This window comes from Pongo abelii, chromosome 10 (genome assembly GCF_028885655.2).
Source record: "Pongo abelii isolate AG06213 chromosome 10, NHGRI_mPonAbe1-v2.0_pri, whole genome shotgun sequence".
NCBI classification, from domain to species: Eukaryota; Metazoa; Chordata; class Mammalia; order Primates; family Hominidae; genus Pongo; species Pongo abelii.
Window position 1 is genome coordinate 49,524,097 of NC_071995.2, and position 17,272 is coordinate 49,541,368.

Below are 17,272 nucleotides of genomic sequence, written 5' to 3' on the forward strand. Positions count from 1 at the left end.
TCAGGATGCTGAGATGGGAGGATCACTTGAGCTCAAGAATTCAAGACTATCCTGGACAACATAGCAAGACCCTATCTGTAAAATAAATAAATAAGTGAGTATCACAATAATACACCTATCACACATGAACATAAATAACACATTGGTGTGGGGAAACTATATTTTTTAAGAAAAACTGGAAGAATGGCATTGTTCGCCATTATGCAAATCTCTTTCATGTCTGGTTTGTTTGTTTGTTTTTTGAGGCAGAGTCTCACTCTATCGCCCAGGCTGGAGTGCAGTGGCACAATCTCGACTCACTGCAACCTCCATCTCCCAGGTTCAAGAGATTCTTCTGCCTCAGCCTCCAGAATAGCTGGGATTATAGGTGCCCGCCACCATGCCTGGCTAATTTTTGTATTTTTAGTAGAGACGGAGTTTCACCATGTTGGCCAGGCTGGTCTCGAACTCCTGACCTCAAGTGATCCACCCACCTGGGCATTCCAAAGTGCTGGGATTATAGGTGTGAGCCACCGTGCCCGGCCTCATGTCTGGTTTAATAGAAGATAGTTAGATTCTCTTTTTCTGTTTCTACATTCATTCTGTTGTGATATGTTATTCTAGCTAAAGTATAGGAAGAAAAGCTTGCCTCACACAGATATGTACAGTAGTCCTCTCTTATCCAAGGGGGATACATTCCAAGGCCCCTAGTGGATGCCTGAAACCTCAGATAGTACCAAGCCATACACAAACACATACACACACATATACACATATATATGTATGTATGTATATGTGTGTGTGTGTGTGTATATATATATGTGTGTGTGTGTATATGTACAGCCACGTACCACATAACAACATTTTGGTCAATGACAGACTGCATGTCTGACAGTAATACCATAAGATTATAATGGAACATATATAAAAACTTGTTATATGCCATTTGATATTGGCCTTGCAGGTCAAGTAAGGGAAATGATTGTTGTTAAGTAAAGGTGCTGGGACATTTGTTTGTGTAAGTACACTCTTTAATGTTTACACAATGACTAAATTGCCAACAACACATTTCTTAGAACATATCCCTATCATTAAGCAATGCATGACCATACTGGGTTTTGTGAATCTGACAACCAAGATGGCTGCTAAGTGGCTAAAGGGCAAGTAGTTAATACAGCATGGATACACTGGACAAAGGAATGATTCACATCCTGGGAGGATAGAGCAGGACAGCTCAAGAGTTCATCATGCTACTCAGAACAGTATGCAATTTAAACCTTATGAGTTGTTTTTCTAGAATTTTTTATTTAATATTTTTGGACTGTAGTTGATGGTAGCTAACTGCAACTGCAGAAAGCAAAACCACAGATGGGGGTACTTCTGAAGTTGGAAAAGAGAGGACCATGTGCTTCCTGAGAGGGCCTTAGGGACTCTAAGGATCCTCAACTACCCTTTGAGAACTGCTGCATAAGAACATAAATTCTAAAGTGAATATTTGATGACATTCAGGAGAGCAACACTGTCTAAGTAATGTTACCACAACAGAGTACCATAGACTGGGTAATTTATAACAGACAGAAATTTATTTGGCTGACATTTCTAGAGACTGAAAAGTACAAGGGCATGGTGCCAGTACCTGGTGAAGGCCTTTGTGCTACATCATCCCACGGTAGAAGGCCAAAGGGCAGAAGCAGCTAACAGTGAGAAAGCAAGAGAGGGCCAAACTTGCTTTTATCACAAAGCCCACTATTGAGATAACCAGCCCACTCCTGCAATAACATTCATCCAACCAGCCCACTCCTGCAATAACATTCATCCACTCATGATTGGCAGAGTCCTCACATGACCTAATCACCTCTTATCAGACCTTGCTGCCCAACACTGTTGCATTGGGGATTAAGTTTTAATACATGAACTTTGGGGGACACATTCAAACCATAGCAAACATTTATATATAATTGCTGATACACTGCATGTAATTCTTCCCTTTCTCCTCTTTGAGAAGCATATCACAGTGCAAACAAGAGCATCATAGGATAACCTTAAATCTGCTCTTCTCAATTTTTTAAAAAGCAATTCCTTCACACAGCTAATAGTTATAGATGTATTTTGACACACACCCAACTGATGGCAACATACCATGTGTTGAAGCAACACGGTGGCTGACCTCTGTCACAGACAATTCCTGATGCCTGGGGCCATTCATCCTGGTGATAGGCAACACCACATAACTGTGTCATTGTTGATTTCCCTTAGGAACCAGAGTTCCCACAGTATAGATATTCCATGGTCAATCAGCCAGTGCTTGTTCATGAGCACTTCCTGTGTGTTTACCAGGAACCAGTGGGATAACAAATCAAGTCTCTACTTAAGTGTGTGTTAGGCAGGCTAGCATTTCTATGTGGAGAAACCTCCGATGGGTTTACACTAAGAGTGAAATGTACGTCAGGATTTGATGAGCTGTCTGTACTTTCCCTGAACTCACTCAGAGGGATGTTCCATCTATAGATGCTTAACTTGTACTATGAACTTTGATTTTACTTAACTGGATCTCTTTGTGGAATTTTTTTTTCAATTTTAGAATATTGCGTCTTCAATTTAGAAACATGAGGAACTACAGAAAAGCATATGAACACCAAAAACCTATAGCCCACTTATCCATTTTGATGTATTTCAGTCATCATTCTGTTTTTTTATTGCTGTTTATTAATTCAGTATATTTCCAAACAGCATCTATAATCTAAATATTTTTTACTATTTTTAATTCTGTTCTCAGACTACATCTTCAGTTTTCCTTAAACTGTTTCATATGGAAACTTGGTAAACAGGTAGTTACAAGTACTAATATATTATGACAGTTTTAAATCTATTGTAAAAATAAGTCCTCTCCTTTAAAAACATAATATTCAATAAGAGTCTGTTATATGGTTAGCCTAGAATGAAGGTATTGGTTTTGTCAAAACTGGCATTCATGGGATTTGACTTTCATCCTGCATATCACCTCCTAATGCCTGCAGGATACAGAAGTCATCGGGAAGTGCAGGCACTCTGTCAGCAGAAACATGGGAGATGGGTAACATAGGGAATATGTCATTTTTGCACACAATAAGCTACAAATCTAAAACATTTATTATGTCATTGATTATCCTATTGAAAAAAATTAAATGGAAGCACCAAAGTCTCCAACAATAGGAAAATTCTTTGAGGATGTATTTACCCAATAGAATTGTATTCATTATTTATTTATTTATTTATTATTTATTTATTTGATAGGGCTTGCTGTGTCGCCTGTGCTGGAGTGCAGTGGCACGATCCATGGCACTCCAGGTTGGCTCACTGCAACCTCTGCCTCCCGGGCTCAAGTGATTCTCTCACCTCAGCCTCCTGAGTCCCTGGTACCACAGGTACCCACCACCATGCCCGACTAATTTTTGTATTTTTTGTAGAGACGGGTTTTCACCATGTTGCCCAGGCTGGTCTCAAACTCCTGGACTCAAGCAATCTGGCTGCCTCGACCACCAGAAGTTTTGGGATTACAGGAGTGAGCCGTCGTCCCCAGCTGCCAGTAGAATTTTATACAGGCAGTAAGAGTGAGAGTTGGGAGAACTGTGAATAGCAGCATGGATAGACTTAACGATAAGTGAAAAATCAGACCCAAGATATTATGTATTCTATGATTTTCCAACTCTGTCAAAACACATGTGTATTTGAAAAAAAACCCAGAAAGAAAATACATAAAAATGATAGTTGTATGCAAGGTGGTGAGATTATAGATATTATTTCCTATATTTTGGACATTTTGGTAATATTGTATGCTTTTACACCTTGCAGCAAATGTCTAGGTTTGGTAAGATATAATGTCAAATTAGCATTAATGCTTTATTTTTCTAATCTAATTATAACACGAGTGTTTTTTTAAGCAAACATCACAAGTATTATATACATTCAAAATGACTGCTGACCCTTTGAAAGGAGTCGCCTTGTGTAGTATTGCCATTGCTTAGCATATTTTCTCAACTGCACTCTTGAAGAATTTAAATTGAGTGGTTCTGGCAACAAAGATGGGAACTTTGGGGCTGGGGACTTCATTCAAGAGGAGAATAAGATTTTCCTGCATCAGGTGGGGTGCTCATGAGACATCCAGGTATTGATATCTTCAGATGCAGAATTTAACTAAGGTTAACTCTTGAGGTTTCTTGGACATGTTGTATTCAAAAATAATGATAAAGGCATTTTCTTTCTACTATTTCTTTTTCTTACCCCCTGCATCCCCCTATTTAGGTTTTCACTGGAATTTTCACAGCGGAAATGTTCCTGAAGCTCATAGCCATGGATCCCTACTATTATTTCCAAGAAGGTTGGAACATTTTTGACGGATTTATTGTCTCCCTCAGTTTAATGGAACTGAGTCTAGCAGACGTGGAGGGGCTTTCAGTGCTGCGATCTTTCCGATTGGTATTCCATATTTCTCCAATTTCTTTTAACATTTCCTATCTTGCAGCTACTAGAAAGAGTTCTGCATAAATTAATTTGGTGATTTAAGAAAATGTATTAGCTGTATTTTACTCCCAATTCCAGTTATTTGGCTTAGCTACTAAAATACTGAAAACTTTCCTAAAATACCTGATATGGAAGTTAGTTGTTAAAAATCAATAAGCAAACAGAAATCAATTTTAAGAAGCTCTTTAGAAAATGCTGCTTAATCTAAGAGATGTCTAAGATGCTAAGTGAAAAATAAGACCCAAGATACTAGATGAAGAAAATGAACTCCCCCAAGGCCCAGTGTGAGGTCTAATTTGGGTTTGCTAGTGAATCTATTTTTTTTATCTGAACATCTCCTTGAAATGCCAAGAATTTCTCCTTGTTCAAAGATGACTTTCTTCATTTCTTCTATCGTGGTGGCCCTTCCAAAAAATGAGAATAAAATAATGTTTTTAATACAGATGGTCCCCAACTTACGAAGGCTCAGCTTACAGTTTTTCAGCTTTACATTCTACAAAAAAGCAATGCACATTCAGTAGAAACCATACTTTGAGTACCCATACAACCATCCTGTTTTTCATTTTCAGTATAGTATTCAATAAATTACATGAGATAGTCAATACTTTATTATAAAATGGGCTTTGTGTTAGATGATTTTGGCCAACTGTAGGCGAATGTAAGTGTTCAGAACATGTTTAAGGTAGGCTAGTCTAAGATGTGATGTTCAGTAGGTTACGTATATTAAATGCATTTTTACTTACAGCGGTTTCAACTTACAATGGGTTTATTGGGACATAACCCCATCATAAGTTAAGGAGCATCTGTATTATATTGAAATTAGTTGTTGAACATTGGCTTTATTTTCTCTATCATTAGCTAAAAAGGAGTTTGTATTAATGAATTTGAAGAAGTTAGTGTTTAAGTTACTAAAATGACTCTGAAAGAATAGTTAATGGTATCTTCAAAACAGCTGTCCGTAAACATAAGCGTAAGTGATATCCTGATTAACTTCTCTGAGAAACTGAGTTACCCTGGGGGTATCCTACTCAGACAAAGGTCACTACTGCTTGCCTGGCATTAGAATTAGCTCGGGTTTTTCACTCCCTATTGGGAAAATAAGCACTTGCAACTGAGAAGGTTTAAAGTTTCTTCATTGAGATATTCAGCAGTTCTAAGAAAGAGAATTGGAAAAAGTGAAACTATTTGTAAAACAGAGATTTCACTCAGTCAAAGTCACAAATAACTGCCAAATTTCTGAAACCTCTGTTTACTACTCTTTGGTTAGGATCCAGTCCACAGTGGACTTTTTTGAGAATAGTTATTATCTAGGTGACAAAAGAAAGGATTGAGAGTAGCCTTAGAACTTATATTCTTAATAAATTAAAAAGCCACTCAGTTGAAAACAATATGAGTGGCCCAGATGTATGCATATAGGGTAACACCTGGTAAATCTTGAACTCTCTGATAAGATAACTTTTCAATTAAAAAAAAAGTTAAAATTGTGCTGTTGCCTTCTACCAAAATTCCTATTACATTCTATGTTAGTTATTTGTTAGCATATGACATCTAATGATGATCTCATAATTATAATTTTATTGGCCACACTGCCATAGCCTTTATGCATTATATTTCTCAGGCTGGGCTAGGCGCAGTGGCTCACACCTGTATTCCCAGCACTTCAGGAGGCCAAGGCGGGCGCATCACTTGAGGTCAGGAATTTGAGACCAGCTTGGCCAACATAGTGAAACCCCATCTCTACTAAAAATACAAAAATTAGCCGGGCGTGGTGGTGCATGTCTGTAATCCCAGCTACCTGGGAGGCTGAGGCAGGAGAATCACTTGAACCCAGGAGGCGGAGGTTGTAGTGAGCCGAGATCACGTCGCTGCACACCAGCCTGGGCGGCAGAGTGAGACTCTGTCTCAAAAATAAATAAATAAATAAATAAATAAATAAATAAATAAATAAATAATTAACAGGCTGTTAGCCAAGATCTTGTAATTATTTATTACAGAATATAGATATTTCATGATTGACAAGTACTAAAAGTTCTGTCCTCTGAATAACAGTATAGGCTCTTTTCTTTTCTTTTTTTTTCTTAGACATAGTCTCATTCTGCTGTCCAGGTTGAAGTGCAGTGGCGTGATCTCGGCTCACCTCAACCTCCACCTCCCAGGTTCAAGCGATTCTCATGCCTCAGCCTCCCAAGTAGCTGGGATTACAGGCCTGCACCACCACACTTGGCTAATTTTTGTATTTTTTATTAGAGACGGCATTTCACCATGTTGGCCAAGCTGGTCTCGAACTCCTGGCCTCAAGTCATCCGCCTACCTCAGCCTCCCAAATGCTAGGATTACAGGCATGAGCCACTGCACCTGGCCAGTATAGGCGCTTTTCATAAGATGACTGATGTATGTGGAACTGCCCCTGTTTGAGAGTTGTGCTTTTCCTCCAAGTTATTCTAAGCATATCACAACGGTTTTTTTTTAATCAGCCATTGATTATTTATTGGCAAGCAAAATAGGTATTTAGAATTTTTTTAATGTTTGCTTTTTTAAGGAGACAGATTTTTTTTTAAACTGTCCTTCCCATACTAGTCTTTTGGTTTCCTACAAATCACATTTTATTTCACTTGTCCTGTGAGAAATCAAGGGAAAATTAGTAGGAAAGGGATATGTTCATGTGTGGGTTTTCAAAAAGCAGATTGACTCAGATATAAAGTAAGGGACTAAGGCAGTATTCCTGGTTTCTAGTTACAGTTTTTTCAACTACTCTGAAATTAATCAGTTTTCCCTTATTTATGTCTCAGTTTCTCCCCGTTTAGTCTGAGACACTGTTAGAAAGTCCTGGGAATTTTTCAAGGGTGCTCAATATATTTAATCTGATCTTCCTAATTTTGTGTTTTTATTTTAGCCATGTGGTGAGAAAACTGATTGAGTATCATTTATTTTTTTGTTTGGGTTTTTTTTTCCTTAGCTCCGAGTCTTCAAATTGGCCAAATCCTGGCCCACCCTGAACATGCTAATCAAGATTATTGGAAATTCAGTGGGTGCCCTGGGCAACCTGACACTGGTGCTGGCCATTATTGTCTTCATCTTTGCCGTGGTGGGGATGCAACTCTTTGGAAAAAGCTACAAAGAGTGTGTCTGCAAGATCAACCAGGACTGTGAACTCCCTCGCTGGCATATGCATGACTTTTTCCATTCCTTCCTCATTGTCTTTCGAGTGTTGTGCGGGGAGTGGATTGAGACCATGTGGGACTGCATGGAAGTGGCAGGCCAGGCCATGTGCCTCATTGTCTTTATGATGGTCATGGTGATTGGCAACTTGGTGGTTAGTACTAATTTGTAGATATTTTTATTCTACACCCTGAATATTCTACCCTTGGCCCAGAAGCCCAAGTCCTTCTACTACTTAGTCCTTCTACTACCCATCATGTTTGTTGATTTTTATTCTTTCTTGGCCCAGAAACCCTAAGGTACAAATGAAGGAGAGGAGAGAGATACTTACAGAGTGCCTACTTAGTCATGACCCCCACAACTTGTCAACCCTTTTCCTAGAGTTAGGAAAGCAAACTCAGCAAAATTAAGTGACTTTCCCAAATAAATATAGGGCTTATATTTGAACCTAGACTTCAAAGTCTGTGCCCGTTCGCCTACAGAAGCCTTCCTTTTTCTTAACCACAATTTCTCATCTTTGGTGCTGTTGACATCTTGGGCTGGATAATTCTTTGTTATGGGCTGTCCTGTGCATTGTAGGATTTCGCAGCATCCCTCCTGGCCTCTACTAGATGCCAGTAGCATCCTGAGAGCTGTGACAGCCAAAAATGTCTCCAGACATTGCCAGATGTCCCTGGGGGGCAAAATTACCCTCCATTGAGAGCCACTGCTCTAAACCATCTTAGAGTTTTATTTAATTTATATAAATGACAAATCACTTTATTGCTTTACTTTGATCTATCCACCTGCTCTCTTCTACCTCTGTCTTTAGAAGAGTCACCAACAGATCTTAACACCTTGCTTCTTAAAGTGTGATCTGAGGACTAGCAGCAGCAAGATCACCTGAGAGTGTGTTAGAAATGCAGGATTCTAGGCCCCAAATCAGAACTACTGAATCAGAATCTGCATTTTTAACAAGATCCTTGTGTGACTCAAAAGTACACTAAAGTTTGAAAAAGGACTATCTTACAGATCAGGCCCCTAATCCCACCTGCAAGTGTAGGGCAAAGAGGACTGGAAGAAGACAAGCTTGTCTGTCCCTTACATGCTCATCCACTTTAGTTCTCTTCCTTTTTCTGCCATAGAGAAGCACGACAGTAAAAGGCTCCTACTCACCAGCCTCTGAACCAGCTACAGCTATTCTGTTCTTCCATTTGACCTACAAAAAAATAGCTACTGTAATGTTTAATTCTTCTTGTTCTTCATTCCCAGCCACCTTTCCCTCATTCCTAATCCCTCTAGTCTTCTCACTACTTCAGTGACTATAACAATGGCTTCCCAGTATGTAGCATGATCAACATTTCCAAGCCCTGACTTTGCCACCCTTTCTTCACTCTCCTGTTCTTATTTGTCTCAAAGACATCTCACCATGGCTGTCTCCAGATACTTGAGCACTTGACAAAAATCAGCTGTTACCACTACCCCCTGATGAGACTTTTCAGTTTCCCCTTTGCTCAGTAGTCCTTCTGCCCATCTAGTTTCTAGGAACCTGTAACTTTGGAGTATTTTCTGTCTCTTTTCTCTCCACTCCCAGCAAATATCTGATGTGTCTTAAATGCATCTTTCTTCATAGTATTTCTGTGGATATCTTTCTTCATAGTATCTAAGATCTGCCTCTTCCTTTGCATTTCTATAATTCATTCAGTACTTTATAAAAATGTGGTCTCAAGACCACCTGCATCATAATTACACAAGTTTCACTTACAAAAAAAGGCCAAGTCCCAGGCTCTATACCAAATCTACTGAATCCAAATATCTTTAGATTAGGCTAAGGAAATATTTTTAACAAACATCCACACCCCTCACTCCCTGAGATTCTAATGCATGCTAAGATTTGGGATTTCTGTAGCCTAATCCAGACCCTTATCAATTCATGCATGTAACAGCCTCCTAACTTCTGCCCTTCCCCTCTGTATATAGTTAGTCTGAATGACTCTCAAATCTCTGTCATCATCTGTGACTCCTTTACTCAAGAACCAGTAGTGGATCTAATTAAATAAAATTCAGATCCCTCAGCCTGGCCTTCAAAGCCCTCTCCAACTCACCCGCATTTTACCAACCATATTCCTTTTTAACTCTACAAATGGTGCAGATAATCCAAGCACTTATAGTTCATTTATTGTTTCCACCCTCCCAGTCTGCACATGACTGTTACCTCCTCCTAAAATCTATGCCTTACTCTTCTTCCCAAGTATGACAAAGTAAGGACCAAGTGTAAATCAAGAAGTGAGCACCTCTCCCACTCCTAAAAAGTAAGTCTTAATAAAAATAAATTAATTAATCTCAATGTTCAATGTAGTAAAATAGGAGATTAAAACAAAAATAAATAAAGCTTGTATCTGATGGCTTGACATTTGGCTATGCAAAAGAATATAAAAGTCACCATCACTGTCTTGCTAAAGCAATTTTATTTTTATAAATGTTAGGAAAACAAAATTTGTTCTTAAAATATGATGACATGAAGTGTATTTCAGTTCTGCCTTCTTGGTTTTTTTGTATGAAAGGATGGCACTTCAAGCCTAATTTTTTTTTCTGACGTGGGTCCTCTAAGAACTCTGCTCATGAATATGTGGCATCTATGTACTTTGTGACCCTCCCCAATAATGTATATTCACCTTTTTATTTTGGGGAAATGTCCTTCCAAAATGGATACAGCCTTTGTTTTTTCCGATTATAAGAGAAGTAATATATTTTTGGGTACATATATATGTATGTAAAACTATAAAAGACCCAAGAAAAGAGGTGCTAAACTCCTTGTATTACAACCAAAACCAAACACATTCCCACCTGGTAACATGAGCATTAAAATACTACGTGGGCCAAACACAACACAACAGAGCCTCTTTGAGTCTGTCACGTGAAGTCCGTTGGCTTCCAGTTTGCAACCCTGAGTTCGGTGGATAACTTTTCTACATTTGTTCCTTTTTTCCAATGCTACTGGTATAGGTGCTGAACCTGTTTCTGGCCTTGCTCCTGAGCTCCTTCAGTGCAGACAACCTGGCTGCCACAGATGATGATGGGGAAATGAACAACCTCCAGATCTCAGTGATCCGTATCAAGAAGGGTGTGGCCTGGACGAAACTAAAGGTGCATGCCTTCATGCAGGCCCACTTTAAACAGCGTGAGGCAGATGAGGTGAAGCCTTTGGATGAGTTGTATGAAAAGAAGGCCAACTGTATCGCCAATCACACCGGTGCAGACATCCACCGGAATGGCGACTTCCAGAAGAATGGCAATGGCACAACCAGCGGCATTGGCAGCAGCGTGGAGAAGTACATCATTGATGAGGACCACATGTCCTTCATCAACAACCCTAACTTGACTGTGCGGGTACCCATTGCTGTGGGCGAGTCTGACTTTGAGAACCTCAACACAGAGGATGTTAGCAGCGAGTCGGATCCTGAAGGCAGCAAAGATGTAAGGTCCCAGCCTAGAAACAGCCTTGATCCTGTGTGAGAACAAACAGGGTGCTGTCAGCCTTGGGGACTGGTTCAGCTATGGGCTTGGTAGAGAGATTCTGGAATAACCAATTTACTTGGAGAACTAATTCCACCCTCCCAGTATCATTCTAGGCCTTTCCTAAATGAGGTGGAATCCTAAGATGATCCTGGACCCACCTCTGTCACTTCTGGATCATCTGGGTCAGAGGCTGGGATAAGCCCTCGAGTACTTCCCTGCCATTCATCCGAGTTATAGCCCTGAAACCAACCTATAGCCGCATTTAGCTTTGGGTGGGTCATTGCTGTCTGTGAGTAGGTTTTGATGTTATATCCCATCTGGACAGAAGTTTTGAGGGCCCGTGGATATGGTTTGCTTATTGCGAGTTGTAGTAAGAATTCTAGAGAAGAGTCAGAGCTGGCGCCTCATCCCCACCAGAGGCAGAGTTCTCAGTGTGGAGTGGGCATGTTGCCGCAGAGCTGCCTGATCTCCCGTTTCCTTGCGTGTCTAGAAACTAGATGACACCAGCTCCTCTGAAGGAAGCACCATTGATATCAAACCAGAAGTAGAAGAGGTCCCTGTGGAACAGCCTGAGGAATACTTGGATCCAGACGCCTGCTTCACAGAAGGTGAAAGGGGATGAGGAGCAGATGGGCTTGGGATACTCGTGCTGCTCACAGACACAGTTGTGCCAGGGCTAGTGGTGGGCGAGGGGCAGCTCAGTGGCTATCTTCAAGAACTTTGCTCCCCACCCCACCATTTTGAAGGAAACTTAGATTGTTTCCCCTATTTGTATCTGACAAGTATATAACAAGTTTCTATTCTTACACTTTTCATTGTCCATTTTCTCTTGGCATCAGCCTGAAAATTTCCATTAGAATGGTCTCTTCTGTCATGGCTGTGCCTGCCTCCTGACTACCCTTTTCTCCTCCCTCTCACTGCTTCTTTGTAGGACATCTTCTTGACTCCTGAGGGCCTTGCCCCATTAGCCTTTGTAGCATAGCCCCAGCCCTGCCACCCTCTCCATTTCTGAATCAGACATTCTGATTCAGCCACTGTCCTCCTGGCTGTGTGGTGGGGCAGCACCTGGCAGGGCCTGGGAGATGGAAGAGAGGGCAGGTCTGGGCGGGGCACGTTTCCATGGTCTGACCTGCCTCTCCCGCTGGTGCCAGGTTGTGTCCAGCGGTTCAAGTGCTGCCAGGTCAACATCGAGGAAGGGCTAGGCAAGTCTTGGTGGATCCTGAGGAAAACCTGCTTCCTCATCGTGGAGCACAACTGGTTTGAGACCTTCATCATCTTCATGATTCTGCTGAGCAGTGGCGCCCTGGTGAGGTCCAGGGGAAAGTGTGAGGAGGGATTGGCTGGGGAAGGGTGTAGAGAAGCCAGTGGGAAAAGGCTGAGGCCAAAGCCCAGTGGCTCTGAAAACAGATTGGCTGTGGTCCCAAGAATAATGATCTGTTAAAGTGCTTTAGGCTGCTACTTTGAGCCTGTGGGATTAGAATCCACACTTGTTCACATTGTGATCCTCTTAGCACTATTCCTCTCATGTGTCCCCACTGCCTGATTTACCCCATCCTTAGCAGCCCCTAAAATGAACTTCCCTCTCTTACCTAATACCCCAAATCTCTTGTTCTTTGCTTTTCAGTTACCCAGGATGGGAGGGAGGTGTTATTCCTCCACTCACTGTCCCTTCACAGCCTACTGGATTTAGAGAACCCATGGCATTAGCAAATGTTTAGAGTCAGATCTCTGGTACAAAGGTTATTTATATTCACATTGTCATAAGTGCTTATTAATCAGTGAAACATACAAGGCCCTGAACATACAGGCTCCTCCACTGGTGAGACTAATTATCTTGGCATTTGCTTTTATTTTTAGCTGGGTTATAACTGAGGAGACCTGGGCGGGGTGTGGTGTGAGGGAGTTGCTTGCTGGTTGAATAGTTTTGAGGACAGCAGGGACTAGAAACAGTACACACTTTCCTTAAGGGAAAGGTGAAGAATGCATAATGTTGAAGTATATTTAAAGAAGGTGGGCACATTCATGTAGGTGTGGAATCAAAGCTTAATCTGGAAGAAAAAAAAAAAAAACATAGCAAGGGAGAAACCCCAAATTCAGTGTTAAAGATTTTGACAGTGACTTGGGAAGTTTCACTGACTTGTGATGTGAGGCAGGAGAATAAGAAAAGCTGAGAGAGGCAGCAGTGTGTGTTAAATACAAGCGCGAGGATGAAGAAGACAGCTTTCATGAAAAGGACCATGGGAAGTAAGGGGAAGGTTTACACAGGAAGGTGTCAGGATTAAAGTAGGAGGCAAAAAAGATAGCTTGGTAGCCACTGATCTGAGTGAAGGGGAGCCAGACCGCCCCGCCTGCCCCTGGGCCATTTGTTGCATCAGCGAGCATTCACACAACACTTCCTGAGGTGCCGCAGAGGCACCCGAAATGACAGCATGGTCTCTGCCCTTAAGAAAAGAGAGGATCAGACTAAGCCGAGTGATTGGAGAAAGGCGTTTTATTATTGCTGTCGTTGTTATTCTTCAAATCTAGTAAACAAAAATCTAAACAGTATGACCCATCATTTGGCTCTTCTCTTTCCCATTTCTACAAAAAAGAATAAAGCAGTAGTGAACTAAAGGTTTTGAACTTTCTTTACTGCTCACCTTTGACAGTTTTTATTTGTCTTAATGATTAGGCAAAGGATATTTGGTTCAGTACCTGCAGACCCTGTGCAACAGTAGGCATGAGATTTAAGAATAACAAAGTGGCCGGGTGTGGTGGCTCACACCTTAATCCCAGCACTTTGGGAGGCCAAGACATGCGGATCACCTCAGGTTGGGAGTTCGAGACCAGCCTGACCAATATGGAGAAACCACATCTCTACTAAAAATACAAAATTAGCCGGGCATGGTGGTGCATGCCTGTAATCCCAGCTACTCGAGAGGCTGAGGCAGGAGAATTGCTTGAACCTGGGAGGTGGAGGTTGCAGTGTTCCGAGATTGCACCATTGCACTCCAGCCTGGGCAACAAGAGCAAAACTCCATCTCAAAAAAAAAAAAAAAAAAAAAGAATAACAAAATGAAGCCACAGTTAAAATGTCCAAGAAGAAACTAGAACGTGGTTACAATGGGACTAAAGAGGGTGGGGATTAGGGCCCTCAGTGACATGAGATCAGTCTTGGGCATCTCACATAACTTGGATTATAGAAGGGATTTCTAACAGATGGGGTTAAGGGGAAACCTGACATGGAAGCTGTTGCCTTTTTGATTGAGCAAAGGGGATTTATTTGCACCGAGACCCTGAGTAGGACTGTGGAACCCATAACCCCTGTCCCCCCACTGCCTGTTGATGAAAGTGGAGCCGGGCACGGTGGCTCATGCCTGTAATCCCAGCACTTTGGGAGGCTGAGGTGGGCGAATCACAAGGTCAGGAGATCAAGACCATCCTGGCTAACACGGTGAAACCCCGTCTCTACTAAAAATACAAAAAAAATTAGCTGGGCATGGTGGCTCACGCCTGTAATCCCAGCACTTTGGGAGGCTGAGGCTGGTGAATCATGAAGTCAGGAGATTGAGACCATCCTGGCTAACACGGTGAAACCCCGTCTCTACTAAAAATACAAAAAAATTAGCCGAGTGTGGTGGTGTGTGCCTGTAGTCCCAGCTACTCGGGAGGCTGAGGCAAGAGAATGGCGTGAACCCAGGAGGCGGAGGTTGCAGTGAGCCAAGATCGCACCACTGCATTTCAGCCTGGGCAACTGAGCGAGACTCCGTCTCCAAAAAAAAAAAAAGAGAAAGTGGAGCACCTGATATGCATGTGCCTCCATTTTGGAAGGTGAGGCTGCAGACAACCCAATTCTATTCTTCTGGAGATGTTCAGAGCAGGCACTTCCCATTGTATCACAGAGGACTTCCTCCCCACCTCCAGAGGTTTTCCTATGCTTTAGGAATTCCCTCCTCTTGGCACCACACCTGTATAGTCCACCACTCTGCAGATGGGAATGCTCACACCACCATATAAGGGATTATCCCATTCATGAATGCCAAAGAAATAAAATAGTGATAAGATTTTCTTCACCTGAATATCTCCCACCCATATGACCCTCCACCCATACTGTGGTGTCAAGGGACTAAAAGGAGGAAAGATTTTGTCATGTCTTTTATATATAGTATTGGTGAGGATGTGGAGAAATTGGAACACTCATATGCTTCTGGTAGGAATGTGAAATGATGCAACCACTTTGGAAAACAGTTTGGCAGTTCCTCAAAAAATTAAACAGTTACCATATGACTCAGCAGTTCCATTCCTGGGCATATGCCCTAGAGAATGAAAACATGTCTACCTAAAAACCCATACACAGATGTTCACAGCAGCATTGTTCACAATAGAAACAACACACATGTCTATCAACTGATGAAGGATAAACAGAATGTGGTATATCCATATATTGGACTATTACTCAGCCGTAAGAAGGAAAATCTAGAGGGAGAAAGTAGGTGAGTGGTTGCCTAGGGCTAGGGGGTTGGGGGTTTAGGGGGTGATAGCTAAAGGGTGTGGGGGTTCTTTTGGAGGTAATGAAAATGTTCTAAAATTGATTGTGGTGATGGATGCAGAACTCTGAATATACTAAAAGCCATTTTAAATGGCTGAATTTTATGATATGTGGATTGTATCTCAATAAACCTGTTACAAAATAAAAAGCCTATGTAGTGGGGGAGTAAAGCGAAGGAGACAGGGAGCTGATGACAGGCCAGCCCATGTGGGAGGGCTGCCTGAGGAAAGCAGTGCTCCCTGTGGCCTGCTTGCCTTTAGGCACTGTCATAGGCAGCTGCTGCCTCTCTTTTAGGCCTTCGAGGACATCTACATTGAGCAGAGAAAGACCATCCGCACCATCCTGGAATATGCTGACAAAGTCTTCACCTATATCTTCATCCTGGAGATGTTGCTCAAGTGGACAGCCTATGGCTTCGTCAAGTTCTTCACCAATGCCTGGTGTTGGCTGGACTTCCTCATTGTGGCTGTAGGTGTCTTGCTTTCTGTTTCCCACCCCTTCCAGCAGGAACACAGAAACAGGGGTCTCTCTTTTTCTAATGGCAGTAGCTGCCCTGGGCCCAGGTTACAGATCAAGATGTAGATGTAGGTGTGGGTAAAGTTCCTTTCATAGCACTCAGATCTTCATTTTAGGAAGGGGAACTCTGAAGTCCCTGCGTTTGCTCCAGGGGGACTAACCAACCAACTGTTTAGTCTGGTGGGTTTGGCTTAACTTAGATTCAGAGATTAGGAGAAGTGGAATCACTGATCTCAAAGGCCCTTGTTATTAGGCTGGGGACAGGAAAGTTCTTGCCCCAGGCCAGCAGGATGTCCTCTTTTTGTGGCTGGGAGAAGGGGTGAGAGAATGAGATGGGGGCTGCTGGGACGAAGGTGGTTGTGGGATCTCTGTGGTCTCTCCTGCTGACTGTTTCCATGAGCACTTCGATCCAACTCAAGTCTTGATACCAGCCTCATCCAAACAAGTCAGTTTATTAGTTGAGGAGAGTTCATACTGAAATAAAGTACCCCCTTCTTCCCACACGTTGCCATACTACAGTGATCATGAAACTTGAGAAATCCTTTTTTCCTCCAGGTTCCAAGACTATCTCTGAGGTTTGCTGGCCATGACCTCCTGAGTTTTTTCCAGGTTGGAAGTGACATCCTCTCTAACTCTATCTCACCCCACCATTACTTGTCCCTCGTCAGCTTTACTAAGGATGATGACTGTTCTCTTATTCTATATAATAATTAAAGCTTCTCTCTTTCAGCCAAATCAGCATTTTAAAGAAAGGATGAATGGGATTTGTAGGACCAGGGCCTGTGGAAAATTTACTTCTTTCTGAGGGCTGTTAAGTGCCAAGAAAGTAGAATGGTGGAGACTAGAATGGTCATGTAGAATGCAGGTTTCATTGGCTGCGTGGTGAACTATCTGTAGAGTACCTCTGGGATCCAGAATAGAGCAGCATAGAAATCTCTCTGATGGCAGGTGCCCAGCACTGAGCCATGATTTCTGCTCTATAAATGGATTTCTTTTCCAATACATTGTCTGCAATTTCTATGGTTAATGGCCCCCTTCCCAGAACTGTCACTGTGCCCTCAGTTGCATCCCCATTTCAAAAAGCCAGCCTTT

General features: G+C 42.0%; 1 protein-coding gene across 7 annotated transcripts in view; it reads left to right on the forward strand.

The window, feature by feature from the left end:
* The window catches only part of SCN8A (sodium voltage-gated channel alpha subunit 8), a 216,483-nt gene that overhangs the window by 166,073 nt on the left and 33,138 nt on the right, over window positions 1-17,272 (forward strand). For all 7 annotated transcript variants that reach the window (XM_063712148.1, XM_054527251.2, XM_054527257.2 and 4 more), the window contains 6 exons: window positions 4,261-4,434; window positions 7,436-7,792; window positions 10,624-11,094; window positions 11,627-11,744; window positions 12,288-12,442; window positions 15,959-16,132. In XM_063712148.1, coding sequence (XP_063568218.1) covers window positions 4,261-4,434; window positions 7,436-7,792; window positions 10,624-11,094; window positions 11,627-11,744; window positions 12,288-12,442; window positions 15,959-16,132 — 1,449 coding nt within the window. The remainder of the gene's footprint in view (window positions 1-4,260; window positions 4,435-7,435; window positions 7,793-10,623; window positions 11,095-11,626; window positions 11,745-12,287; window positions 12,443-15,958; window positions 16,133-17,272) is intronic.